Source organism: Lepus europaeus, chromosome 14 (genome assembly GCF_033115175.1).
Source record: "Lepus europaeus isolate LE1 chromosome 14, mLepTim1.pri, whole genome shotgun sequence".
NCBI classification, from domain to species: domain Eukaryota; kingdom Metazoa; phylum Chordata; class Mammalia; order Lagomorpha; family Leporidae; genus Lepus; species Lepus europaeus.
Window position 1 is genome coordinate 18,248,982 of NC_084840.1, and position 27,359 is coordinate 18,276,340.

General features: G+C 54.6%; 1 protein-coding gene across 3 annotated transcripts in view; it reads right to left on the reverse strand.

The window, feature by feature from the left end:
• Positions 1-8,157: 8,157 nt before the first annotated feature.
• Positions 8,158-27,359, reverse strand: part of KDM5B (lysine demethylase 5B) — an 83,165-nt gene continuing 63,963 nt past the window's right edge. The window contains exons 15-27 of one of the 3 annotated variants that reach the window (XM_062211607.1): positions 25,497-25,678; positions 25,273-25,397; positions 24,419-24,569; positions 24,188-24,302; positions 23,475-23,830; positions 22,436-22,574; positions 18,259-18,438; positions 17,517-17,675; positions 13,762-14,244; positions 12,489-12,600; positions 11,278-11,432; positions 10,200-10,517; positions 8,158-9,744 (exon numbers count right to left, since the gene is read on the reverse strand). In XM_062211607.1, coding sequence (XP_062067591.1) covers positions 9,607-9,744; positions 10,200-10,517; positions 11,278-11,432; positions 12,489-12,600; positions 13,762-14,244; positions 17,517-17,675; positions 18,259-18,438; positions 22,436-22,574; positions 23,475-23,830; positions 24,188-24,302; positions 24,419-24,569; positions 25,273-25,397; positions 25,497-25,678 — 2,613 coding nt within the window. In that variant the 3' untranslated portion in view covers positions 8,158-9,606. Of the gene's footprint in view, positions 9,745-10,199; positions 10,521-11,277; positions 11,433-12,488; positions 12,601-13,761; positions 14,245-17,516; positions 17,676-18,258; positions 18,439-22,435; positions 22,575-23,474; positions 23,831-24,187; positions 24,303-24,418; positions 24,570-25,272; positions 25,398-25,496; positions 25,679-27,359 lie in introns of all 3 variants that reach the window. The other 2 variants (XM_062211608.1, XM_062211606.1) reach the window with 2 other exon arrangements.

Consider the following 27,359-nt stretch of genomic DNA (forward strand, 5'->3'; position numbering starts at 1 on the left):
TGTTTTTTAAAGATTTATTTATTTAAAAGAGTTACACCGAGAGAGGAGAGGCAAAAAGAGGTCCTCTATCCGCTGGTTCACTCCCCAATTGGCCGCAACAGCTAAAGCTGCGCCGATCCAAAGCCAGGAGCCAGGAGTTTCCTCCAGGTCTCCCACGTGGGTGCAGGGGCCCGAGGACTTGGGCCATCTTCTACTGCTTTCCCAGGCCACAGCAGAGAGATGGATTGGAACTGGAGCAGCCGGGACTCGAACTGGCGCCCATATGGAATGCAGGCACTGCAGGCGGTGGCTTTACCCGCTATGCCACAGCGTGGCCCCAGTCACAGTTTTACAGCCCAGCGTTGCGGTCTTTGTTTCTGCCCCTCTAACGGGGGAGAAGGTTCTTCTGGATTCTTCTGCCCAGCGTAAAACTGCACCTTCCACAGCCACGCCCCCTCACACTCTGGGGAGTTGCAGGTGGGAATCGGGCTCTAGGCAGGGGTCTCCTCTGGAAAGAGCAGGACTGACGGCTGTGAACAACGCCATCCAAGGGCGGGCTGTCTTTCCTCGGCAGAGGGCCACCGTGGGCTGGGAAGCTGCCCGTGAGCGTGCAGCTGAAGAGTCAGCCAGTCGAGACACTTTCTGAACAATTAACCCTGGTATTTTAATATCCCTGCATCCATTGAAGCCCCCACGGATGGGGGCTCACATCACAGAACTGCCCTTGGGATGTGGCCCGCGCCCCTCGGCCACCTCTCCGTGCAGCTCCGGAGCAGCCTGCAGCGGGTTCACCTGCGCCCCACCATGGGTCCAGATCACACGACACCACCCGCCCTGGGGGCTGGTGGGCGGTGGGGGAGGGACTCGCCCTCCTAACGCAGGGCGTCAGCCATGTGCACCCACAAGAGAGCGGAACCCGCCCGCACAGCACCCCAGGTGGGCGAGAAGTCAGGAAGCTGTGCGGCTTGGGCCACTTCTCAGCCTCTCTAAAGCCTCCGCTGTCTGTAAAGATTTGTTTTGCTTATTTGAAAGTCAGAGTTAATGAGAGGGAGAGAGAGAGATCTTCCATCTGCAGGTTCACTTCCCAAACAGCCGCAACAGCCAGGGCTGGGCCAGTCCGAAGCCAGGAGCCTGGAACTCCATCCAGATCTCCTACGTGGGTGGCAGGCAGGGGCCCAAGCCTTCCCAGGTGCACTGGCAGGGAGCCGGACCCGAAGTGGAGCAGCCAGGACTTGGAGATGCCGGTGTCCTCGCAGGCGCCACGGCGCTGGCCCCCCGGGTTCCTTATCTTTGAGTGGAGACTTCACTGGCTACCTTGAGGGACTCTCGGGAAGAGTGAATCACGTGAGCTTAAGTGGCACTGAGGCAGCCCCACAGGGCACAGTGCCAGGGGAGGGCGCAGGGGCTGGGAGGGCCGATGGGTGGTGCGTTCTGGATTTGCCCCAGAAGCAACAGAGGGGCTCCAAGTGCAGGTGCAGCTTGCTGGGGGCGGGGTAGAGGCTGTAGGGTCCCCTCCCCTGCTGGGAATTCAAAGGGGTTCCCGCGACTTAGCGCCCACCGGCTTCATTTCCCAGGGCTGTGGAATGAGCTTAAAGCTCAGCCCAGGGGCCGGCAGCCTGGCACAGCGGGTTAAGCTGCCATCAGCTCTGCCAGCATCCCGTATGAGTCCTGGCTGCTCTGCTTCCGATCCAGCTCCCTGCTGATGTGCCTGAGAAAACAGTGGCTAAGTGGTCCAAGTGCTTGGGCTCCTGCCACTGATAGGGGAGGCCCAAATGGAGTTCTGGGCCCCTGGCTTCAGCCCGGCCCAGCTTGGCTGTTGGGGCCATTTGGGGAGTGAACCTGCTGGTAAAGCCAGCACCAGAGTCTATAAGCCACAGGATGTCTGCCTCCTTGTACTCTATTCTCCTGGTCCCAGTGAAAGCCGATGATTTTTTTTTTTTTTTTTTTTTTGAAAAGCAGAGAGACAGAGATCTTCCATCCGCCAGTTCTCTCCCCACAAAATGCCTACAGCAGCCTGGGCCGGGTCAGGCTGAAGCCTGGAGATGAACTCAGTCCTGGTGTCCTGCATGGGTGGCAGAGATCCAAGTGCTTGGGACGTCCCCTGCTGCCTCCCAGGGTGCAGGAAGTGGAAAGAAAGGGACAGTGGAGCCTGGCGCTCAGACCAGGCACTCGGGCATGGGCTGTGGGCATCTTGACCCCTGCGTGAGGCGCTCACACGGAGCAGCCCCTGCCCAGCCCCCGATGCCATGCGGGGCCTCTGTTCTGGACAGAAGACAGCTGGGAGCTTGCGGCTGGGACCCACGGGCCTGGCGGGCAGTAAGAGCTTCTGCCCAGGGAGCATCCACTTACCTTGGGCCAGGCCGTCCCGCCGCTGTGGCTGCTGGTTCCCGTCAGCCCATGGCCTTGAGCTTGCCACACTCCTGCGTATGCTACTCCCATCACTTAGGATGTGTGGTGCTAACTTGCTCTGGGCCTGCCCTCAGTCCTGCCCAGGGGCCTCTGCTGGGCGGGTGGAGGAGTGGCGGGGCGGCGCGTGCTATCGGGGCTGCCCGGGGCTGCCCCGCACCGCAGGGCCCTGCACACAGAGCTGCTGCCTTCGCCCCGGCACCCACCAAGGTGGCCGAGCGCCTTCCCAGCTGCTGTTACTCAGACCTCACTAGGGACCAGCCATGTTCCGTCTCTGAAACAGTTGGCAGTGGGAGGGCGAGACACAGGGGCCTCTGGTGGAGTGAGCAGCCACACTGGGGCGTTTTAGGAAGGGTCTGAGGCCCTGGGGAGCCCTGGATCTCAGAAGCGAGGCTAAGGGGACCCAGGGGCCTTCTGTCTTCTATGAGGGCTCACTCCTTGATGTACCAGCTGGAGGGCCTTCAGCTTTTATTTGATTGATCTTATTTGAAAGGCAGTTAGAGAGAGTCTCCCATCTGCTGGTTCACTCCCCAGATGACTGCAATGGCTGGTGCTGAGCCAGGCTAAAGCCAGGAGCCAGGAGCTTCTTCCCGGGTCTCCCACATGGGTGGCAGGGGCCCAAGGACTTGGGCTATCTTCTATTGCTTTCCCATGCACATTAGCAGGGAGCTGGATCGGAAGTGGAGCAGCCAGGACTTGAACCGGTGCCCATAGGAGATGCTGTGTCACAGTGGCTTAACTTGCTACACCACAGCGCCAGCCCCAGGGCCTTTAGTCTTAACCACTCTGAAGCCCGATTTCCCTATCTGTAAAATGGGCCTGTGATAGGACGGCCCGCACGGGGAAGCTGTGACAGCGAGGTGAGTGAACACGCGCCAGGCATGCAGGAGCCAGACACTCCCTGGGGGCTGTGTTCTGTTGTGTCCTCACTATCCACGGGAAATGCTCTCTTCTGTGGCTCGTTCAAGCACATCTCGTGCCAGCCACTCTCCGAGGGTCACAGGCCCCTGGGACCATCTCCCCACTGCTTCTCCACTCACACAGCCAGAGTGTGTCCCCCGCCTCAGCACCCAAGAGTCCCACTGAGCCCCGGCCAGCGCCCGTGACTTACCTTGGGAGCTGCAGTCAAAGCGAGGGGCAGGGCGAGGGCGGAGTACCCCTGGGTCTGCTACACCAGCCAGTGGGAGGGCGGTTCCATCCCCAGATGCCTTGGAGACCAGAGCTGAGAGCCCAGAACTCCATCCAGGCCTCCCATATGCGTGGCAGGCACCCAGTTACCTGATCCATCGCCACTGCCTCCCGAGTCTGCCTTGGTAAGAAGCCGAAGCCGGACTTGAACTCAGGCGCTCCAAAATGTGGGCTGCGTGCAACTGAACTGGCGCTTTTTTTTTTTTTTAAGATTTATTTTATTTATTTCAAAGACAGAGTTGCAGAGAGAGGTAGAGACAGAGAGAGAGGTCTTCCAACCGCTCACTCCCCAGATGGCCACAACGGCTGGAGCTGTGCCGATCTGAAGCCAGGAGCCAGGAGCTTCTTCCTGGTCTCCCACGCGGGTGCAGGGGCCCAGGGACTTGGGCCATCTTCCACCGCTTTCCCAGGTCATAGCAGAGAGCTGGATTGGAAGTGGAGCAGCCGGGACTAGAACCGGCGCCCACGTGGGATGCCAGCACTGCAGGCCAGGGCTTTAACTCGCTGCGCCACAGCGCCGGCCTCTGAACTGGTGCTTTTAGCAGGAAGCAGCCTTACTGTGCTGGGTGCCTCCCTCAGCAAGGCTGTCTGGGCAGCTTGGCAACGGCCTGGTTCATGCGCTGTCAAATTCTCGCCTTTCTTCCCTGGGAAGATGCTCTCCGCCACAGAGCTGGCCAGGGTACAGGCTCCATGTCCTACCCATCCGCAGATCTTAGAAGCCGGCAGCGCAGGGCGGAGACTGGAGCAGCCACGTGACTGCGCTCACCACTGGCTTAGGGCCAGGAGCTTCACCCGGGTCTCCCACGTGGGTGCAGGGACCCAAACACTTGGGCCACTAGCGGGGAGCTGGATCAGAAGTGGGGCAGCTGGGACTTGAACAGGCGCTGCAGGCGGCTTAACCGCCTCCCCACAGCGCCTTTCTACCACCTTTGCTTCCCCAGCCTGTCCTCTGCTGCCCTCTTGTGGCGGGAACGTCCCTGCCCCCACACTCAGCTGTCGGTGTACTGGGAGATTGATACTAGAAGCGAGATATCTGGGATCGCCAGCAGCTCGGACAAGAAAATGAGCCACGGTCTTGCTGGGCAAAAGAGCAGCAGACTTGGGAGTGGCCGTCCTCCGCTCCAGGGAGTGGCAGGCGTGGGGCACGCCACACTGACAAGTGCCGTACTGCACACCCTGAGGCTCACAAGGGCACAGCTCTGCATCCGGACACCAGCCTCCCACCCGCACCCACAGGGAAAGGTCACCTACTAGGCGTCATGAGGAATGTGGGATATTTATAAAGCCCTAAGAACACCTGACATTACCTACCAGGTATTATTCACCATTACCTATAATCAGGCATTATTCTACATTAGTGGTTTTGAGAGACCCCCTGGGTGATGTGCCAGAGGTCACGGTCCCTGTCTGAAGCGGACGTGGGCCGGGGTCTGGCTCGGCTTGCACAGTGCTGACCACATCCCAGCTGCAGTCACACAGGCCCAGGCCCAGGCCACCCAGCAGAGCGACAAGGACCTTGCCCTGCCTGCTGCCCAGGGGCCCCAGCCCCTCTGAGCTCCTAGCACCCCTCTCCAGTGGTGCCCCTGACCTAGAAATAAATCTATTCAAAGGCGGACGCTGGGGGAAGGTGACGGGCAAGACCCAAAGGCCTTCTCTGCCGGAAAGGGCTGAGCCTCACTGCCCTGCAGTCTGAAGAGCTCGCCTGGGCTCGCGGTGCTTTGTCCCCTCCTTCTGGTCAAGCTAACAGGTCAACCGGCATCCACGCGGCCAGAGGATGGATCCATGGGGTTTCTGGTGCCACCTGGTGGCCAGGCCTGGAGTGGCAGGCAGCGTTGCCGCAGGTCCGGCGGCCGCTCAGATCCTGCGTATCGATGCCGCCCGTGGAAACTCACCCGGCAAGCAGAGCTGCTTCCCGGGCTCAGCGGTTGAAACCATGGAAGCCCCTGGACAAGACCTGGCGAAGCGATCGGAGCAGCAGGCTCCTCTTCATGCTGTGGTCAAGGCCTCGGTCAGTCTCCTCCGATTCCCGAGCCCACCCTGGCCACATCTCACCAGCTTCCACACCAGTGAAATAGGGACCCTTGCTAGCGCCCCCTACAGGGGTCGCTCTAAGGAGCAATGGCCACTCAGCACGGAAGAGCAAAGCCCCCGGTTCAAGTCTGGCCAGAGCAGCACCAGTGACCATCCTCCTGGCGGCCCTGGCCGGCTCGGCCCCGCGGTGCTTGCTGCTACTCACACACGTCAGCTCGTTCTATTACACCAACGACAAGGGGTGAAGCTGAACAAACACCTAATTCTAAATCAAATCCTTCAGGGGCCGGAGCTGCGGTGTAGCAGGATAAGCCACGGACTGGGACGCCGCCATCCCGCGTGGGTGCTGGTTCTGGTCCCGGCTGCTCCTCTTCTGATCCGGCTCTCTGCTATGGCCTGGGAAAGCAGTGGAGACTGTGGTCCAAGTGCTGGGACCCTGCATCCACGTGGATACCCTGATGGAGTCCCAGCCCCAGTTGCTGCGGCCATTTGGGGAATGAACTAGCGAATGGAAACTTTCTCTGTAACTCTTGCGTTTCCAATAAACAAGTCTTAAAAATAAAATCCCTCCAGGATGTCTACATTCTTTCCCATTTTCAGGCAGCCCAGTGTGAACAGTGCCGTTTAATTATGTCTTTATGATTCAGGTTGATTCAAATTACACGGCTTTGCCGCATCACTGTGAAGCTGCCGGCCCGCCATGCGCAGGAGGGGCCTTGTCGCTCCTGCAGCTTTGCTTTCCAGGAAGAAGTCCCGGCTGAGCGAGGCGGCCAGCGCGCCGTGCGTGTGCACGTCGTGGGCTTTGCTTTTAAATGCACCAACCCCCTTTTCCTTCCTCAGAAGCGTGTTTTGCCACCAAAGGCAGCAGAAGTGGTTCCTGGGTCTCCACTCACCTGGACCAGAGCAGCTGACCTCAGTCAGCTGACCTGCCAGGCAGGTCACCCTGGAAACAACGCACCCCAGCTCTCGTCCCCGCCCCGACGCCCCCGTGCGTGAACACTTGGCAGGGGAAGGGAGACACACGTCTCACGCGCTGCTGCTTTATGCCGGAGACGGCTTCACAGCGGGCTGACTTCACACGCGCTCCTCCCCGGGAGCCCTGGTCCCCACAGCTGTTTGCAACCTGCCATGCGTGCAGCCATGACCCCGACCCCACCCCCAGCTCTGGTCCCCCCAGGCCACGCTGCGTGGTGCCAAGGAGAGACCGGGCTCTGGCTTAACCCCTAACAGGCAGTGGCCCTGAAAACACCTGCCCACCTCTAGGTCCTGTTGAGACACCACGTGCTGTCCACTCCAGGCTGTGCCATGTGGCAAGAACCTCGGCCAGCACAGAGCCCAGGACACCCTGGCTCTACTCAGCAGAAACCCGCACCTGCCCCAAGCTGGAAGCAGGCCTCAGGACCCTCCAGCTAACACCAGCCCAACACTGCCAGACCCGTGGGAGACCCAGCTGGAGCTCCTGGAAAGTCTGTCTCCCCTCCGCCTCTGTCTTCCAAATACATAAACAAAAAATCTTTAAGATCACACCTGGGTGGTGGCCTGAGGCGAGGCCATGTTCTGCCCTCCTGTGGGGCACTGCTCATCTCCCGGGCTCACCCCCCACCAGCACCCAGAGGGACACGTTGCTTTTTCTAGTGGGTCTAATGGCAAACTCCGTGCACCCCAGACACTTCTGCCCAGAGGCCAGACCCACGGCTTCCGGAACGTGTTCTCATGTTCTCAAGCTCTGTCCGGCCCAATGGAGCCAGGATTCAGGTGTGGACAACCACCATGCCCGGGGGCACCTGTGTTAAGCACCTCCCAGGAGGCTGAGCCAGGGTGCCTGCTGCCTCCCCTGGCGGGTGGCTGTACCTAGCCCCACGCTTCATCCGAAGGAAGAACCAAGCAGGGGACCGTGGGCGCAGGCTGAGGCCAACGCTCCTCCTCTGCCCCTCAGCGCCCGAGGCAGTAGCCCTGGGGTCCGCCCACTCACCCCTCCTGGCTCAGGCCCTCACCTCAGTTCCCGCCCCCCAACTCACGCAGCCACGCAAGCTGGAGCGTGGAGCCTGCCACAGCAGTTGTCGGTCCCGTGAGCGTCACGGCTAACGCGCGCAGAGACGTAGCCTCCACAGCATCCGTGGGCAGGCATTCTGGGTGCCCAGCACGAGGCGGAAACCACAACGGCGACGCACCTGTGTGTGCACAGTGTCCGAGGGCTTACAAGGTGTGTGTGTGTGGGGGGGGTCTGCAGTGGACCTGCCATTCCACCTCCAGGGTCACCACAGTGGGCAAGGGAGGGGTGCCTTGCAGATGCCAAGGACCGAGGAGTAAGGGGGTGCACAAGCTCCAGGTGCAGGCCACCAGTGGGGGCGGGCGGCGAGGACCCGCCCAGACGACATCCTGTGCCCAGGCCAGGTGGGCTCTCAGAGTATGGTCCTGAAAAGGCCACAGCACGGATATTCCAGACTGTTGGAGGCCGTGCCTCTCTGCTGCCCCAGGAGCCCCAGACAAGGAGAGACAGCACAACACCTGCAGGAAAACTGCAGACAACTACAAGTCATTCTTAAAGAAATTTAATCATATGAATTGCATAAAAGGGGGTGTACATTGAAATCTTGGCTACATCACAAACTGCTGCTGCTGCTGCGGCTGTATCTCATTAAAGATCCACTAGTTCTACCCATCTTCAAGTTTATGGCTATAGAATGTGGGGGAAACAGGTATTAGCAACACAACAGGGAAAAGTAACGCAAGAGTGTGTTCTACTCCCGGACGCGCCGCCCCCACTGCAGATCAGAGGCCAGGGGAGGGCAGCTGGGGGCTGGCTGGAGCCGCAGGGATCAGAGAGGAGGTGGGAGAGACCAGGAAGGCAGAGGCTGGGACCACAAACTCCCCTCCAAGCCTGCACTGATCCGGCCCTTGGCCAGGGCGACCTCCTCCCTTTCCTTCCGACCCTCAGCCCCAGCCCGGGCTTCCCCGTCAGTGGGGGCAGAATAAAGGCATCGTCTGCACGGGGAGAGCGCAGCCGAGGACTGGAGTGATTGCTGGCCTTCTGAGAAAACTCGGGAAAAGGAGCATGGCTTTGAAGACAGGTTCTGTCCTTGAAGGCTAAGGGGCTGTGTCCGTGGGGGCTGGAGGCCCAGGCCTGGTGCCGGGCGCAGGACACAGGGGGAGAGGCCGGTGCTGCCCCTGCAGGCCCCTAGGCGCTGGGCTCTGCGGGCTCTCAATAACCGGCATGAGTGTTAGAGGAGGAGCAAGGATTTACTCCACAACAGAAACCGCGTTTGAAACACGCTCCCAAAAACATGGGAGGGAGGCCGGGGCAAGAGAAAGCCGAGCGCTCAGAGGCGGTCCCTTCTCCACGTGGCCGGGTCGTCGCTGACACCAGAGCCAGCCGTGTGACTGTGCGTCTGGCAATGCTAAAGCACCAACACACTGGGCAGCAGTTTGTTTTGTTCTGTTTTAATTCCAGCCACTGAAACCAACATAGAAGTTATTGCTCAGATAAATAAACCTAGTCTACCAGGAAAAAGAAAAGTGTATCCATAAAGAAAGCAACAAACAAACAGAAACCCCGAGAGTGGAAAACGGAAAAGTCCCCCATGTGGTGCCAGAGGAAAGGGGAGAGGGAGAGTCCTCGGCGAGGATTCACTGGAGTTCCTGGTGCCCTTCCGCACACAGCGAGCCGCACTCCTGGCCGGTGCATCCCGGCAGAGGTAAGACGCCAGTGCCGTGCGCGAGAAGGCGCGCGCCAGTGCCGTCCTGGCCGGTGGCCCCTGCGGAAAACAGCACCTCACACCCCAACAACCACAAACAGCTCTTAAGGAAAAAAATACAAAAAGTGTCAAAAATTTTTTTAGTTGTTTTTTCTTTTTTTCAAAGAGTTCTGGAAAAATGATCCCGTAAGGAATAGAAATAGCACCGTTTACAGGCTGGCCCGATACCAGTCCTGCAGCTCTGCTGAGATTTCAAGGAATCTTCCCGGTGGGAGTCCTGATTGACACTGGGCGGGGGGTCTGTGTGTCACTTGCGGCTCGGCGCGTCCTCCCCGGCACAGCGCACACAGATGTAGTCCTCCTTCTCTGCCATCTCTGGAGAAACACCAACACAGACCTGGTGAAACCACTGATCGCAGCTGCCATCACACTGGACCCAGTCCACCTGGTTACAAAGAGCAGGGAGAAAAAATGCAGCTCGACATCGGGCAGGCCAGCCTCAGGTACTCGGGCCACGGTCCCAGCGCTGGGACCTCTGGCTGAACAGCTAAGCCACACAAGCGCAGCCAGCCCAGCGGCCGGGGCAACCACATCAGTCACTCTCCAAGCCGGGGCTGCTCTGGGCCAGGCCACACCCAGGGCACGACAGCAGCACCCCCCCACCTGCTTAGCGCCAGGACGGTGACAGCCGGAGGAGCAAGAGGAGGAAAAAAAAGGGAGGAACGAGAGTTTCTTCAAGAAAGGGAGGAGCCCCAGGAGCGATGGAGGAGCAGAGAGAGCAGTGGGGGAGGACCGAGCAAGCCGCCGGATCGGCTCGGAGCGGCGGAGCGGAGGCGCGCCGGGCGGCGAGGTCTAGCTTACAGGGAGTCGGAGTTAAGGGGAGGTGCGCACCGCACTGACCTCGTCTCCTTCCGGCTGCAGGCAGCTGGCGGCCGGGCACAGGGCGTCCTCGTCCTCGGAGTCCTCCTGCTCCGAGTAGGAGGCGTCCGAGGGCAGCGAGTGGCTTTCGGCAGAACGGGCCGACTCGTAGCCACGCTCCCTCTCTAACTTGAGATCACTCGTGTCCTTGGGGTGGCTCAGTTTGATTTTCTTCTTCCTGGGGGTCCGTGTTTTTTTGACTCGGTCCCACTGCTCGCTGGCAAGGCTGTCTCTGTCCAGGCGTCTCTTGAGCTTTCTCTCCACGCTGCTGCCTGCGTCACGCTTGCCCCGGCAGCAGTCCTTCTGGGTGGGAGACAGGCCAAGGTCAACCACACGGGAGCACATGTGACCCTGCACCCACCCCAAGTCCCACAGGACAAGCAAGGCGAGGCAGCCTCGCAGGTGCCCGCCAGGGCCGTCAGTGATCGACCAGCGCCTGAGCCCGTCCTGCACCCTGTGGGCTGCTGAGGCGCCACACGGCCGCGGTCCTGCTCGGGGAGACACCCCCAACCCTCACGGCAGCAGAGGACTGGATGACACCACACAGCGGCCCATGGGGCTCTGGCTCGTGATCGCCCTTCCTGGTGCGGCTTGGATCTGCCTGGCGGCTTTCCACCCTCACCACGTTCTCAGGGGCCTGAAAAGTGCCAGCCCCTGGGAGGGACGGGCAGCAGGAAGCTTACTACGCTGCCACAGGACGTTCGGCAGAGCAGTCGGCGCCCCAACAGGACATCCTCGGAGTGGAGAGTGGTTGTTAAGCGACTTTTGGGCGCGGAAGGCCTGCTCGGCTTGCACAGCCTTGTTAGCCTCTTGTCCCACAGGGGAGAGGAGCCCGGGTCGCACTAGCACCATGGAGAGCCACGAGAAGCTTCCCTGAGACACAGACCAACCCCCCACCCTGTCACTCGGTGGCTTCAAACAGCACCCAATCCCAGCTGGGAGCCCAAACTGACACCTCCAGCACCTTCCACCCGAACGGCCGGCACGGCACGGCTCTGAGGAACACAGGCAGGATGATCTTCTGGGACAGGGAAAAGCAGAGGGGCTCGCCGACACCCACCTTCTCACTGCCGGGCCGCGCAGGAGAGCTCCGGTCGCTCGGCTGTGTGGGGCTTGGCTTTGCGAGTAGGGTCTGGTAAAGTTCCTGAATTTCAGGAAGGGACACTTGGAGCAACTGGGCTTCCATTAACAGTTCATTCACTTCTGGACTGAGGCCTGTTAAAGAGCAGACCAAACCATGAGAACAGTGAGCCTCCCACGTGTGCGCCAGAAAGCACAAAGACCGCCCCCTCCTCACCTGTGTTCCCTGGCCGTTAGGCTCACTTACTGTGCCTCAGCCACACTGCCCCGGGCAGAACCCTAGCCAGGCACTCCCGCTAACTAACCGTCCACTACACCCCAGGCCGCCTTCCCACTGCTCGCGGCTCCTGCAGAACAGGCAGTGCCTCTGCCCGGGCGCCTTGCCAAGAAAGCACAGAATCGAGATGCGGCCCAGGTGCGCGAGCTCCCAGTGGCCCACGGTGCTCGGCCACACACGGAGACGGCCTGTCCAGGAATCGGACTCCGGCTGAAGCGCCAGACACAACTCATGGGACAGTCGCTTAGGAAACAAGCAGGTTTCAAACACAGATTATCTCCAAGTGGTGAAGCCTCAGGAGCCCCCACGTGGCAGCCTGGTGTTCGATCATCAGCTCGCAAAGGGTGGGTCCTGCTCCCTGGAGCAGTGGGCACGAAGCCTCCTGTCTGTCTGCACTGATAAGTCTTTCAGTCCAATCTCTCTCTGCATGCAGCAAACTCATACCCTACATGAGGATAAGGTCTCCTCCACCCCCCAGCACTTCCAATATGTATTTATTTATTTGCAAGGCAAGGTGAGAGGGTGAGAGAGAGAGAGAGAGAGACACAGATGTCTTCCATCAGCTGGTTCACACTCCCAAATGCCTACAACAGCCTGGGTTGGACCAGGCCAAAGCCAGGAGCCAGGAACTCCTTCAGGACATCCCACGTGTGGGGTAGGGACTCAAGGACTGGCCATCACCTGCTGCCCCTGCACATTAGCAAGCAGCTGAATTGGAAGCGGGGCAGCCAGGGCTTGAAGCAGAACTCTGATGTGGTACACAGGTGTCGCAAGTGGCAGCTTAAGCTGCGGCACCACAACACCAACCTCAGGATAAAGCCCTTTTCTTGGTACCTCATCATCTGTAACAGAAACCTAGTGCAAGACGACCTGTTACTACCCAGCCCTCAAAATAATCCTAATAAAATACAAACCATGGAGAGGGACACAACTCTGTCCAGTGGAGAAGGGAGAGTGTGAATACGAGGTCCTGTTGTCCCAGTCACCAGGCGAGGTAAGGGACGCTGCGCCGGGAGGCTGGGCCACCTGGGGGAGGAAGACACTGGTTACCACTGTTCCCACAGAGCAGCCTGGGCTAAGGCAGGCAACCAGGAAAAACAAAGACTTGATTTCCCCAAACTAGAAGCAGTCTCTTGGTGCCTTAAAATCGGCCACATCAACACCTGTCTCCCCTTAGGACAAAACCTTTAATCTTCCTGGTTTTACTGATTCCAGAAGGCAAAGACACTGGGAGCAGGCCGTCGTCTCTGTGTGGGAGCAGATCGATGAGTCTCTGGGCCTTACTGAAGATTACTACACACGGAACACAGGCAGGTCCCCTCCCAGGGAACCAAACGAAGACCTGTCAGAGATCACGCACACCTCCTCCCTACCTTCCCCGGCGCTTCATTCAAGGCCCAAGGGCCACAAACGTCCGGGCCACTGGGTCTTTCCCCCTTTATTCTCAAAGGGAAACTCCCAGCACATCCTGGGTAAGAACACAGAGGACCCCACTGCAGGCCCCTGACATCCACAACTCGTCCATGCAGGGAATGTGGCGAATTCACCACCTGCTGTGGACCAGGCACTCACTCAGAAACCTCGGCAGAAAAATCACTTTAAAAACCCAGGGGATAAACGTGACCGAGGACATTTTCTGCCCCATCTCTGTCTGATCCGCTGAATACTGAGCTCACCTAATTCATGCGCTCTCTGGCAGAGGGGCCCCTCCTGATTCAACTTTTCTGACCCCTCCAGATTCTCTCCCTGCTGCCTGCCACCTGCGGAAGACGACGCGAAGCTCCTAGGCCAGTGGTGGGCAGGACCAGCTTCCGGCACAGACCAGGGTGAGCAGCCCACAGCCCTCCAGGACGACACAGCATGCACACACCACCGTTCTTCCTCACAGCGCAAAAGATGCAGAAGGCAGAGAGCTGCTTCTCCTCCTACTCCGTGACATACATGAGGAGGGAGGGAAGACTGTAGCCAGCAAACATTTGCAAACGCCTGCGCACGCGCACGGCAAACACAGCAGACGGAACACCCTTTCAGTACAGGAAAAGGGGAACACTGCTTACAGAAACGGCGCCGAGAACAGCTACTAGGAGCGCAGCCACGCGTGACCTTGGAAGTGGGGAGCTGGTGACAGCGACACTGCACACTTGAGCTACAGCTCCAGGAGCAAGGCACAGCGTTAAGGAGACTCACCTTGCTGGTCTCTGCCGCCTGCCCCGTCGAGGCTGGCCATCTGTGTAACAGTCCTGAGCCCACCCGGTCCTGCACAGATCCTAGGCTCCCTGACGAGAGCAGCTGCTGGGCTCTGTGCTGCCAGTCCACGGTCCTCTCGATCATGTAGCGCAGCGCGTCCCCCTCGGGAAGACGCACGCGGATCCGCTGCAGGGAGGCCAGCAGGGGCAGAATCTTCTCTAAGGGAGGTTTCTCCGACCGTCGACAGTGGGGGCAAAGCCAGATTTGGGGGCCTTGTGAAATACTGGGCATCGCCACACAACCAGTGTGGAAAGCACCCCTGCAGAGTTCACACTGGATCATGGGGGCGGCCGGGCCCTTCTGACATAGGCACACTTTCATCTCCACATCTTGGACAGGCGACAGCAACTTCCCCTCGTTGGCGAGCCGAAGAGACTGCAAGGCTTCCATCTCCCGCAGGCGAGCTTCCCCGAGCGCGGCCATCTGCAAAGCAGGGAACACCTAGGATGACGTCACAGGGAACTCGGCCCAGGGGGGAGGGGCGGGACTCTGAGATCTGCATCCGAATCCTGGCTGTGCCTCACACTGAGCTTGCTGAGTGACCGGAGCTACGCATCCCACTGAGGCTGCGTTCCCGCCACGTATAAAACAGACCCAGGAGGGCCCCCTCACGGGGCTGCATGGACGGCGCCGGCGCCCACTCTGCCTGGAAACAGCACTCCCGGGAAGTCAGCGCGAGGCACGCACGCGGCTTCTCCCGAGTCTGACTGCTTGCACGTGTATCTCGACAACGTCTTTCTCTTGAAAGACACAGGCATGTCACACGCCACGCACTCGGCTCTGAGGTCTCCACTTGCTTTCACTTCAATCAGCTTGTGTTCTTCTAGAACGGACTCTCCTGGAGCATCACTACACAGCAGTGGTCTCTTATGTTCAATGTTAAGGTCTAACGTACATGTTAGACACAGCAATAAGGTATTGAAACTGGACCCCTAGGCCAGCGCTGCAGTGGCTCACTTGGCTACTCCTCTGCCTGTGGCGCCAGCACCCCGGGTTCTAGTCCCGGTTGGAGTGCCAGATTCTGTCCCAGTTGCTCCTCTTCCAGGCCAGCTCTCTGCTGTGGCCTGGGAGGGCAGTCAGTGGAGGATGGCCCAAGTCCTTTGGGCCCTAAACCCCATGGGAGACCAGGAGAAGCACCTGGCTCCTGGCTTCAGATCGGCGCAGACGCCGGCCATAGCGGCCATTTAGGGAGTGAACCAATGGAAAAGGAAGACCTTTCTAACTCTGCCTGTCAAAAAAAAAACAAAAAACAAAAAACAAAAAAAAACAAAAAACTAGACCCTTCATGAAAAAATTAAATAGGAACACACACAGAGTGCTCCAAGAACACTGGGATGTGCAAGGTTGCTTTGCTGCAGGAGGCTGCGCTGTCCCCATATTTAAGCTCCTTCTTTTCCACTTAAAGGAAAATCCCAGGAAAGTGCTACATTCACTAAACCCATGTCAATGATTTGAAAACAAAAATTCACTTCACAGTACTGAGCTAAGTACTAAGCTAAGCTATTTTTATGCACTATTTACAAGCAGTCCATAAAAGGAACCTTCACATGAACTGACGGAACACCGACTTACACACAAGTCCAGCAGGCACAGGTTCATTTCTCACGTGCCATGAAGTAAAGCCAAGTCTCTAAAGGGGGAAGTTCACATCGGCAGCCATGTCAGAGTTGGCCACTGCCACCTCCAACTACTGGCCAGTTTCCCCAGCAAAAACTGGACCATGAAGGCCTTCTCCCAAGAACGCATACAAACCATCTGCATTCCCCCCCCCCCCCCAAAAAAAAACCTGAGCTTTCTCCTCTAGAAACAAAATCCATGAGGTCAGTGCTGTGGTACAGTGGATTACGCTGCTCCTGGCGATACCAGCAGCCCGTACACTGGATGCACTGGTTTGAGTCCTGGCCATCTAGTTTCTGATCCTGCATCCTGCTAATGTGCACAAGGTAGGGCCGCAAATCAGGCGCCCACAGCACGCTTGTGAGAGACCAGCATGAAGTAGAAGACAGGGCCCAAAATGGGGGCCCACACTACGCATGTGTGAGACCAGGACAAATTTCCTGGCTCCTGGCTTTGGCCTGGCCCAGCCCTGGCTGCTGCAGCCATTTGCAGGGGAGCCAGCAGACGGAAGATCTGTCTCTCCCTCTCTCTGTTGTTCTCTGCCTTTCAAACAAACCAATCTTTTAGAGAGAAAAAATAATCTATAAACAAAAGTCACAGGCTGTGGTGTCAGTTCTATTCCTGAGTCCTTCATATGTTGGTCTGCTATAGGAAAAACTGTCTCCAATTACCACGCCTGCCCATCCCCAGACTCATGATTCATCATGGCCAAAAGGCCAAAGCAAGCTCTCCATGGTCTCTCTTGGTTCAAGGAAGGAAATGTATGAATGAGGGATTAGGAGAAAAGCAAAAAGACCTAAAAGTAATCAGGCAGCAAATCTTTTGTGTGTTTTAAGAGCCGCTTTTTTGTAGAGAGATACAGTATACAGCCCAGTGTACACGGCTCATGTGATGACCAGACCTTCCCATAGCTTAGAAATGGAAGCAAAGGATGGACAACTGGAGTTTTCCATCCATCAGTATAAACACATGGGAGGTTCTTAGCCAGGGGCCACACCAGAGAGCTGTCATGTGCAAAGTTCCAAACAGACATGTTCTATTTCCAGGGCACAGGCCAACAAAGGGCTGCGTCTCACAACAGCCCGGCGATGTGCCAGCAGCCTCTGTGAGGTCCACACAGAGACACAGAACACATCCCCGCTGCCAGGTAACACACGGCTGTATTCCTCAAGAATGGCCAATGCTTCCTGCCGTTGAAAGCAACCTAGTAGTTACGCTGCCGCTGGACGCCCGTATCCCCTCCAGGAGAGCCTGGGTTCCAGTGGTGGCTCCACTCGGAGCCCCAGCTTCCTAGCACACTCGCCCCAGGAGCAGTGGTGATGGTTTAAGTAGTTGGGTTGTTGCTGCCCACATGGGAGACCTGGACTGAGCTCCTGGTTCCCGGCTTCATCCTGGCCCAGCCCTGGTTATGCACTCAGGGAGTGAACCAGCAGATGGCAGCACTTGCTCTCTGCAAAAATCACATTTTTTTTTTTTTTAAAGATTTATTTATGTATAAAAAAGGCAGAGAGATAGAGCGAGCGAGCGAGCGAGCTCTTCCATCTGCTGGTTCACTCCCCAGATGGCCGCAATGGCCAGAGCTGTGCCAGTCTGAAGTCAGGAGCCAGAAGCTTCTTCTGGGTCTTCCATGTGGGTGCCGGGGTCCAAGCACTTGGGCCATCACCTGTTGCTTTCCCGGGTAAATTAGCAAGGAATGGGATCAGAAGTGGAGCCGCTGGAACCTGCGCTGGTGCATATGGGATGCCAGCATCACAGGCGGTGGCTTTACCCATCATGCCACAACGCTGGCCTTGTAGCTATCTTTTTTATCCCAAAAATGTTCACTTCTTCTATCTCTAGACGTTTTTCACCTCCTTGAAGAATTGTCGTTGAGTCAACAATGTTTATTAAATGCTGGACGGGGCCAGCATTGTGGCGTAGCAGGTTCTGAACCTCTACGCAGCATCCGATATTGAGAAATTTCAGTGAGCACCTTTAAGTTATTCAACCTGCCTTGCCCACGTTCCTATAAACTGGAAGGGATTAGAAATTAGCGCCCCAACACCAGAGAAAGCAGAAGGAAAAACCCTACTACGCACAGCCGAGGCGGTCTCTCTGCTCTCAGTCAAAGCTCTCTCCAGGTCGCTCAGGCTCTCTAGTTTGGTGCTCCTCTTCTTCCCACTCAGCAAGGGCTCCTTCAACTTTCTCTGCTTCCTCTTCAATCCCACAAGGCCAATATCACATCGAGGACACAGCACCTAGTGCAGGACAGAGCAGACCCCCTGGTAAGATGGATTTCAGATAAAGCATTAGGAATTCCCAAAACGAAGGCCGAAGCAGTGGGAGGGCGGGCTCCTTCTTAGTGTCTAACACGTGTCTGGGGACAAGCAGCCCTGGGGCGGGAAGACTCCCCCACAGGAAGGGGAGAGGACTGAGGCAGGCAGGCTCACGAGAGACCGATTCCACAAACACAACCCACACCCAGGGACTCCAGTCGTGACGGACGACTGCCGCACACAGGAAGTACAGAAAGTGCGGCTAATGCCCTTGACAAAGGCACGAGACCATCCGTCAAGCTTGCAAATCCAAGTGGTACAGTGTGCAAGTACAATGTCAACCAGAGAGAAAGGACTTGCCCAGTAGCAAACACAGACTTCGTCAGACGACAGTGTGATCCTAGAAGTAGCCAGGGAGCATTTAAAGGCTGCCTTCACAGCACCCTGACTGGAAACACAGCTTGGAGCACACACATCAACCAGTGACGGTGACTTTGTACACGACGGACTTCACGTTTTAGCCAGCAGAAGCCAAGTGCCTGCCCTGAGCTGGCTGCAGATTTACCTCTAGGAGAGAATATGGCGAATTCTCAGTCAAGAATGTGTTAGCAGCACATTCTTTCCAAGCTTGAACCTCAGCTACCAGTGATTCCAGTCTCGGCAAAGAACTCAGATGCACAGGGATAGACCGTCCTCTGGTGACAAGTTCTACGAGTGTGTCTAACACTGGCACACGTCCTCCAGCCTAAGAAGTCAGAAAAAAATAACAGTCATTAGAAAAACAATACTTCCACACAAAATGGCAAAAGCACAATTCCGATTACTCCATGATGGCAGCATACTAAACACAGCTGTGAACAACATGGGCCAGCTCGCCAAGTGGGGAGGGCAAGCGACACTGTTCTCTCACTTCACACCTAGAGAACCAAGTCTGTGCTAGGCTCCAAGGACACAAATGTGCATGGAAAACACCTTGACCTCTGCTCTGTTTATGCCCTTCTTTTTTTTTTTTTTTTAAAAGAAAGATTTATTAATTTTCTTATTTGAAGAGCAGAGTTACACAGAGGAAGGGGTAGAGTCAGAGAGGTCCTCCATCCACTGGTTCACTCCCTAAATGGTCACAATGGCTGGAGCTGGGCTGATCCAAAGTCAGGAGTCTGGAGCTTCTTCTGGGTCTCCCACGTGGGTGCAGGTGCCCAAGGACCTGGGCCATCCTCCACTGCTTTCCCGGGCCATAGCAGGGAGCTTGGACCAGAGGTGGAGCAGCTGGGACTCTAACTGGCGCCCATATGGGATACTGACACTGCAGACAGTGGCTTTACCTGCTACGCCACAGCACCAGCCCTCTGTTTGTGCCCTTCTAAAAGTTCACCCATCACACTGGTCCCTGTGAATAGTCAGGAAAAATATTCAAGAGAAATAAAGATCTGTACTAACTTAAGGCTGGCATTCTGGTGTACCTAAATAAAAGAATAAATCTAACTCCGATCCAGTCACTGCTGATGAGTTCAGGTAGCTCAGTATAAATTACTAAAGCATGTGTTGAGAAAGCCCTGGGGTGCTCAGACTTCAGCACCGGTCAGTGTCATCCGGAAAGCATATTTCATTCAGCAGCTTCCCGAGTTCTATTTCCAGATAGTCTGACTCGGGAGGGAAGAGCAGGGTCCATGAATGTGCATTTCTAACAAACTCCCTGGTGATGCTTCGGCTGCTGCTCCAGGAACCACTTTGAGGGAGACAGGAAGCCTGGAGAATCAAAGCCAGCTGTGAGGTGGAAATGCACGGGAGCTGCTCCTTTCTAGCAGGGCCCTGGCATCTGCCGGGACTCCATACAAGGGAAGGACGGGCCCATTCTGAGGCCCAGCGTGCCATGGGATTGCTGTCCTGGGCAGCAACACGGAGGAGAAGGGATGGGGAGAAATCTACAAGATGAAAACAAACGTACACAGATCAGGTACAACACACATCAGGTCCTGAATCAGACAACCTGCCAGAAAGGACACTTCTGGGACAACAAAGGAAGACAGGAGTAGACTGGTAATCCACAGCCTTTCACGTGTACTCTTACTGAATCAAACTGTTAGGGCAAAGAGGTTCTGATGGACAGGTGTGTGGCACAGTGATTGAAGACACCACCTGAGAGTCCTGAATCCCACACTGGCCGGCCTGAGTCTGAGTGCTGGCTGTGATTCCTATCCAGCGCCTTGGTGACATGGCCCCTGGGAGGCAGGTGCTGGCTCGGATGCTTGTCTACTTGCCACCCATGCAGTAGGCCCGGACTGAGAAGTGCACTCCTGGTTTGGTCTGGCCCAGCCCTGGTTGTTGTGGGCATTTGTAGAGTGAACGAACCAGCAGATGTCAGCGCTCTCTATATATCTGGCTCTACCTCTCTGCTGTTTTGTTTTTGTTTTTTACAAATTCTTTTTTAAAGGATTTATTTGAAAGATTTACAAAGAGAGAGAGATCTTCCATACACTAGCTCACTCCCCAAATGGCAGCAATGGCAGGGGCTGGAGCAGCCCATAAAAAAGGAGCCAGGAACTCGACCTGGGTCTCCCATGTGGGTGGCTGGACCCCAAGTACTTAGGTCATCATCCACTACATTAGCAGGGAGCTGGATCAGAAATAGAGCAGCTGGATTTGAACTTGATATGCGATGTCAGTTGAGTAAGCTGCACCTTAGTCCACAGTGACACAACACCAGTCCCTGAAAATAAGCTTTTAAAAATTACTTAAAAAGGCCGGCGCCGTGGCTCAACAGGCTAATCCTCCACCTTGCGGCGCCGGCACACCGGGTTCTAGTCCCGGTCGGGGCACCGATCCTGTTCCGGTTGCCCCGCTTCCAGGCCAGCTCTCTGCTGTGGCCAGGGAGTGCAGTGGAGGATGACCCAAGTGCTTGGGCCCTGCACCCCATGGGAGACCAGGAGAAGCACCTGGCTCCTGCCATCGGATCAGCGCGGTGCGCCGGCCGTAGCGCGCTACCGCGGCGGCCATTGGAGGGTGAACCAACAGCAAAAGGAAGACCTTTCTCTCTGTCTCTCTCTCACTGTCCACTCTGCCTGTCAAAAATTTAAAAAAAAAAAAATTACTTAAAAATAAAAATGTTGACTCATAAATTACATGCTATTCCTATGATATCCGATTTGGAAATATGCAGAGTAACTTCCTACCTGTAAACCATAATACTGGATACTTGAAAATAAACGATACAGGACCAGCACTGTGGCGCAGCCGCTTCGGCTGCCGCCTGCAATGCCAGTATCCCTGGCTGCTCCACTTCCAGTCCAGCTCTTCACTAACGTGCCTGGAGCATCGGAGGATGGCCCAAGTGTATGGGCCCTGTCACCCATGTGGGAGACCTGGATAAAGCTCCTGCCTTTGGCCTGGCCACCACTGGATGCTGTAGCCATCTGAGAAAGACCTCTGTCTCTCCCTCTCTCTATAACTCTTTCAAAATAAATAAATAAATTTGAGAAAGAAAATAAATCAACTACCAACTATAAAGTGGTTCCTTGTTGTTAGTCACATCTCTCTGCAGAGATGTGTGCAGGAAAGAGCTTGCATGTACCCTTGCAGGCAGTGCTGCAAACATGGGCGGCAGCACGTGACGTACGGAGGGACAGACCCACCCAGGAGCGTGGCCTGGCTCTCATTTCACTCACTGCTGTGTCCTTTCTGCACGGAGCTACCGATCAGGCAGTGAGAAGGTCAGCACTATGACTGGGCCTAGCACTGTCAGACCCAGGCACCAGGAAGTTCATGTACACAACAAACACATCCTTTTCTTCTCTCGCTTGCCTGGGTCACCCTTAGATTATGTAATCGTCTCAAAACAATGTATCTTCTTTTCCCTATTAACTACAACAGATGCCCATATGTTTTGTTGGAAACACTTGTCTAGAATTGTCCTGTTTGGTACTTCTTGTTAGCAGCTGGCCGATTAGCCACTTAAAATACATGTTCAGAATGCCAGATGGGATTTTATTCCCAGAATTTGAAGACTTCAACAAAAACAGAACTTCAGTCTCTTTGTCTCACTAGGTCCCCAAGACCTATTAGTTTAGAGAGATCTATTAGTTTAGAATGATCAGAGAGTTTATAAAGGAAGACCCCTCTCCCTGCCCCGCCGACCACTTTTTTAACTAAGTCATCCAGCTAAAAACTGGGTAATGTATAGTAGCATTCTTTGTGCACGGAAATAATCTACAGGTAAATACAACTTATCCTATGCTTACATGCAGATCAGTAAGTCCATCAACCAAGACATGGCCACAAATACTTGGTGACAATTACTTTCCGTAATTACTCTGATACTTGGTAAGTTTTGTTTATCTGCGGGGTTGGGAGGGTGTATCTGTTAAGTCACGGTGATAAGTCTGGACCTTGTGGTGTAGTTTGGCCACAGTCACATAACTAGGCTCACTGAACCTGCTACTTCTGATTGCTGCAACGTTGCAGACAAGGCTACTGCACTTCCTCACAGAGCTTCACCTTTCCCTTTCCCTCAAATAGCAACCAAGTTCAAGTTTGCTATGGAAGACTCCCCAGGTCCCACAAATAGCTGACTGAGTTGTGTAAGCTCCAAATACTTTCGAAGAACCTGGTTGAGACAATAGCTGGCTAAGTACATCCAAAAAGGCTGAATACAACTAATAATCTGGTCAGCCCTCCAATACTGAGTCTGTGCCGTGAGATAGATCCGACATATTATATCCTTTTACAGCTTAAAGGGCAAAACCAACCTGCAAGGCCTCTACATCCTGAAGCCAGTCTCTGGCCCTCTGCACTGAGTCTTTCAGAGCTGCCCCATTGGGCAGATAGGCAGGGATCTCCTCAATTTCCTTGACTGCGGTGGCAAGGCTGTTTAGCGAATGCCGCGGCCTACAAAAATGAAACACAAAGAATTGCTTATTTTATGTGATGGTTCATTTTTCTAACAGTTACCAAAATAGGAAAAAAAAAATCACTTCAAAGGAAATCCAGTATGGCAAGTCAATGTGACTAAGTAGCAAATGAAACCGTTTCGAATGTCTGAGTGAGATGCAACAGCATCAGGGTGAGGATTCCAGACAGCTTAGGATGCCCCTGGTGCACCTGCATCCATATTTGAGGACCCGGGTTAGAGTCCTGGCTCTGCTCCAGCTTCCTGCTAACACACATTCCGGGAAGCAGTAGGTGATGACCTTGCTACCCACATGGGGAAAGGCACTAGCAGACGCAGACCTGGCTGTTGTAAGCATCTGAGTAGTAAACCAGCAGGCAAAGCCCACTGGAAGGAAGTATCTAGGGTTCTGATGGATTGTTTCCTCTGCGTTAACCTAGTAGATATACTGTCAAGACTTACAGTTTCTCAAAACAATTGAAATTTTCTAGGTTATTAATATAGTCGAAGCAAAGTACTAAAAACTTTCACATCCCTCCACTCGATCTGAGGACAAGAGAAGAATGCCTCTGACCTGCAAGTTACCCCCAGAGCAACACAGCCTTGTCAGACAGAAAGCAAGCGTCAGGGAGGGCTTCGCCCTCCTCTCCCTCGGACAGCCCAAGCCCAGTCCTCGCTCAGACACAGCAAGGGGTCCTGAGGGGCTCAGCAGCAGCCTTGACAGCGCTGTTTGTGGTGAGAAAACACCTGCAGCTGCCGCCACTCTGCGGAAGGCTGCAGGCAAACTTCCAGGTGTCTCCCAGCCTTCTTATTAACCGTTGGTTTAAAGAGTTCCACCTGTTCAGAGCGGGATACATCACCCACCTTCCCCAGGGAGCAAGGTGTGTCTGCTTTTTTACCTGGCCTTGAGGAGACTCTTGGCCTTGTCATCCCAGTGCTCAGACACGGTGAGCAGCTCCTGCAGCCGGGCCATCGCTTTCTCCACTGCCGAGTACGGGGCCAGCCCCACCCCCAGGTCTATGAGCCGTCTCATATCATCCAGAGTGAGGGAGCCGGGGTCGAGGCAAGCTTGCTGCACCTCTTCTAGCCAGCGGGCCTGCTCCAGCCGGACACGCATCTCAGCAAGCTGCGGAAGCTCAACGTCAAACTCAAAGCTGACGTCCAGCAGGTCCTGCAGCTCCGCGGCACTAGGCATTTCCTCAGAGAGCAGCTTCTGGCTGTGCTGTTGGAAATCTTCCACCCGATTCAAGAGATCCTGAAAAACAGAAGTCATTTCAGTAACTCAGAACCGTAAACTCCTATTTAAGAAGTGCTTCTCTACTGTCCCACTACACTTCATAATAATGAACCAATCAGGTCACCCACTGGCAACCGAGAGCTGATGTCAGCAGGCCTCACTCCAACTGAGACTGACTGGTAGTCACTCTCAAAGTCAAAATGGCCAACTTTCTCCTCCATGAGCCAATTACAACCTGCACACACGCCCTCAGTGTTAAAAAACATTTGCTAATAAACGTGTGCATTAGCCACTCGAGAAGCCTACTTCTAATACGTCCATCAAGGTCCATTACAAAGCACAGCTCCCTGGGTTCTCCCCTCACTCCTCTGTTACCTTCAGCAGCGGTGTCTGGCTGAGGACGCACGGAAGTGCATACAGCTGTGTCACAAACTGGCGGAGCTCATTCACCGTCAACTGATTCTGGGATTTTCCTCCTCCAGACCTGTATCTACAAAGACAAAGAACAAAGTCCTGAAAAATCCATGGTCACAGATTCCAAGCTGCAGTCACACAGGCTCCCAAGATGCACCACCAGGGTCTGCACCAACAGCGCCAGCCACACACCTCGTCTGCCTCTTGCCGGTGAGCAGCTGCTGCGCCACAGAGGCGCACTTCTCTGCGTCCTGCGTGACCAGGCGGAGGTGGCGCAAGAGGTCATTGTCCGGGAATTTCTTCATCTCAGATTCCTCAATTAAAGCCTTAAAGCTCACAAGGCCTAAGGATAAAGAAGAAAGTCACCTTTCCTGCGATCGCTGTCTGTCCTCACCGGTATGACATTTACAAGTGCCTTTCTCAGTTCTCATCTATAAAACGTTTTACATCAAATGTGTTTATTTGCTTCCCTGGGGAACGGCTGGGCACGAAGTTTTATAAACAAGGGTATAGAATTATTCTTCACTATAGAAATGTTAAGATGCAGCTTGTTTAAGAGACATAAAATCAGGAAAACGATTGACTTGTCAAAACAAAGTCCATGTGATTTTATGGGGGCGTGCCCACTTCTTCCCCTGGATTTTATTCTGTAGTCGGCAAGTGGTCTGTGTGCTCAAGGAAGCGACACTGTTCTCTTCCTGAGAGACAGGCCAAAGAGATGGGAAGAGAAGCAGTGACTTTCAAAGGTACCAAGTACAAGGAGCTTAACTTTGGAATTCAAAAGTGATAAATTAGCATGTCACGCTGTCTTTTTCATTAAGACGTGATTTTTTTTTTTTTTTTAAATTTTCTAAGGTTCTATATGAAATGCGAGGTTTTGCCTCCTCCATTTCTGGTTTAAAGCCTTCTCTGCTACTACTGCCCTGTTCCCCGAGCTGCAAGGTTGAGGCCAGGCTGGCTTCATGTAGTCCATTCTGCCGATAGCTGGCTACATCCCAATCAGCTTCAACTGCTGATCCCCAAGTCACACTTGCTACGCCACCTACTTTTCTTCTTGTTGACTTTTGCCTCCAAAGCTTCATTCACAGTTAAGGCCCACTCATTGTAAGACTCTGCTCGAAGCTTCAGTGCATTCATCATGGGGTAGAGGTCATCCAGAGTGTATCTGTATCTGGAACAGAATGCCAGGCTTAGCTTTGAGAGACGTATCCGACCTCACATTCCAGGCCTAGAGCAGCAGCGTCACTGTAAAATCATTCTTCCTACTCACCGCAACTTGTATTTATGAGGAGGACAGGAACACAACTCCTTGACGTGGTGCAAGCACACGAGCAGGCCAGGTTTACAAGAACAGGAGATGGCAGACATGAAGCACGTAGTCTTACACTTTACACACTGACGCTCATCATCTGGCAACAGCTCAAAATCCATTCTTTCTGAATCGATCACTCCCTAGAATAAAGGTTACTTTAAGAGGCTTCTAAAGAACAGTAAAACTCCCAGCCCCAAGACAAGCTTGCAGGAGGTGAATTAAAAAACAAAAACAAAAACAAAAACAAAAACTTAACCCAAGTAGAGTTGCACGATTACAGATGTGTAGAACACAAAGCAACACTGACCCAGCAACAGAAGCAAGTGAGCAGACTTCACTCACACAGGGAGAATCCCTTTTCAGACAACGCAGGGTGGGCTTTATGTTTGGCCATTTTGGGCCGAGTGGGACAACAGTTAGGAGGACTCTAAGACGACCGAGGTTAGTTGTCGTCTATCCCACTGCAAGCCAGCCATCTGCCCTCTCTGTATTCTGGGTTCAGACCAAAGGGGATGTACACGCTTTGGACTTCCAAGGAAATACTATACAGGGCTTGAGGGACGCTGCTGGAGAAACTATGAAACAGTACAAAAATAAGGAGGACAACAGGGCAGCCAGAGACCATAATGCATAAACAATGCCAATGGAGCAGGGTCTCAGCCTGCTGCACAGTTAGCTGAAGGGCTGTCATCTGAGTAGTTAGGGAACTTCTGCACCAGCAAAGCCTCAAGTCGCAAGAAGGATTTCCTAAACGAAATGCTGTGAGGAAACAAGGTTTTGAACCAGTACATTTCAATCATACTTTGCACCATTGGGCCCCTGTGGGATGTTCCTCCGTCATTCAAAGACCAAACTGCTCCTGCCTTTTCTCCTTATCTGGAACCGGATCCAAATCCAGCCCTGGGAATGCTGGTCCTAATCAAATCAGCCATGAAGCACTGTTTTAACCTTTTCACGTGTGACAGTGACAGACAAGAGTAAGGAAACACCCATGAGTGGAGTGTGGCTTTCATTTACAACGGAACACAAGGCCTTGATGCCATGGAGGTACTTGGAATTCCTGTTTAAAGTGAGACTAAGGACTGCCTCCAGAGAGTTCAGCTGGGAGTGACCCAAGTTGTTTCTACCCAGTTTTCATCTGTGAATGCCACACCTGGTTTTCCCTGTTCTAGAATGAGCGCCTGTTCCCGATGAAAGCCACTGAAGCTCCCTGGGCACAGCTGTTCCCACCTGTGAGACACGGGGAAGGCGGCTCCAGAGAGCAACACTCTAGATTCCAAAGAGGTACGTCCAAGAGTAATTCAAAAGGTTCCATAGAATGTTAATTAAAAAAAAAAAAAAAAAAAAAAAAAAAAAAAAAAAAAAAACAAAAAACAAAAAACCTTTGAGGGACTGATGCTATGGTACAACAGGCTAAGCCACCACCAGTGACGCCAGCAACCCATAGTGGAGAGCTGGTTCAAGTCCTGGCCACTGTGCTCCCTGCTGATGTGCCTGGGAAGGCAGAAGATGGCTCAAGTGTTTGGGCCTCTGCCACCCAAATGGGAGACCTGGATGGAGTTCAGGCTCCAGGCTCCTAACTTCAACCTGTTCCATCCAGCCCCAGATGTTGTGACCATTTGGGGAGTGAACCAGTGAATAGAAGATCAATCTCGTTCTTCCTGTCTCACCATCTCTCTCTGTAGCTCTGGCTTTCAAATAAATACATGTTGTTGTTGTTGTTGTTTTTTAAGATTTATTTTATTTGAAAGACAGTGTTACAGAGAGGTAGAGACAAAGAAGCCTTCCATCTGCTGGTTCACTCCCCAAATGACTGCAATG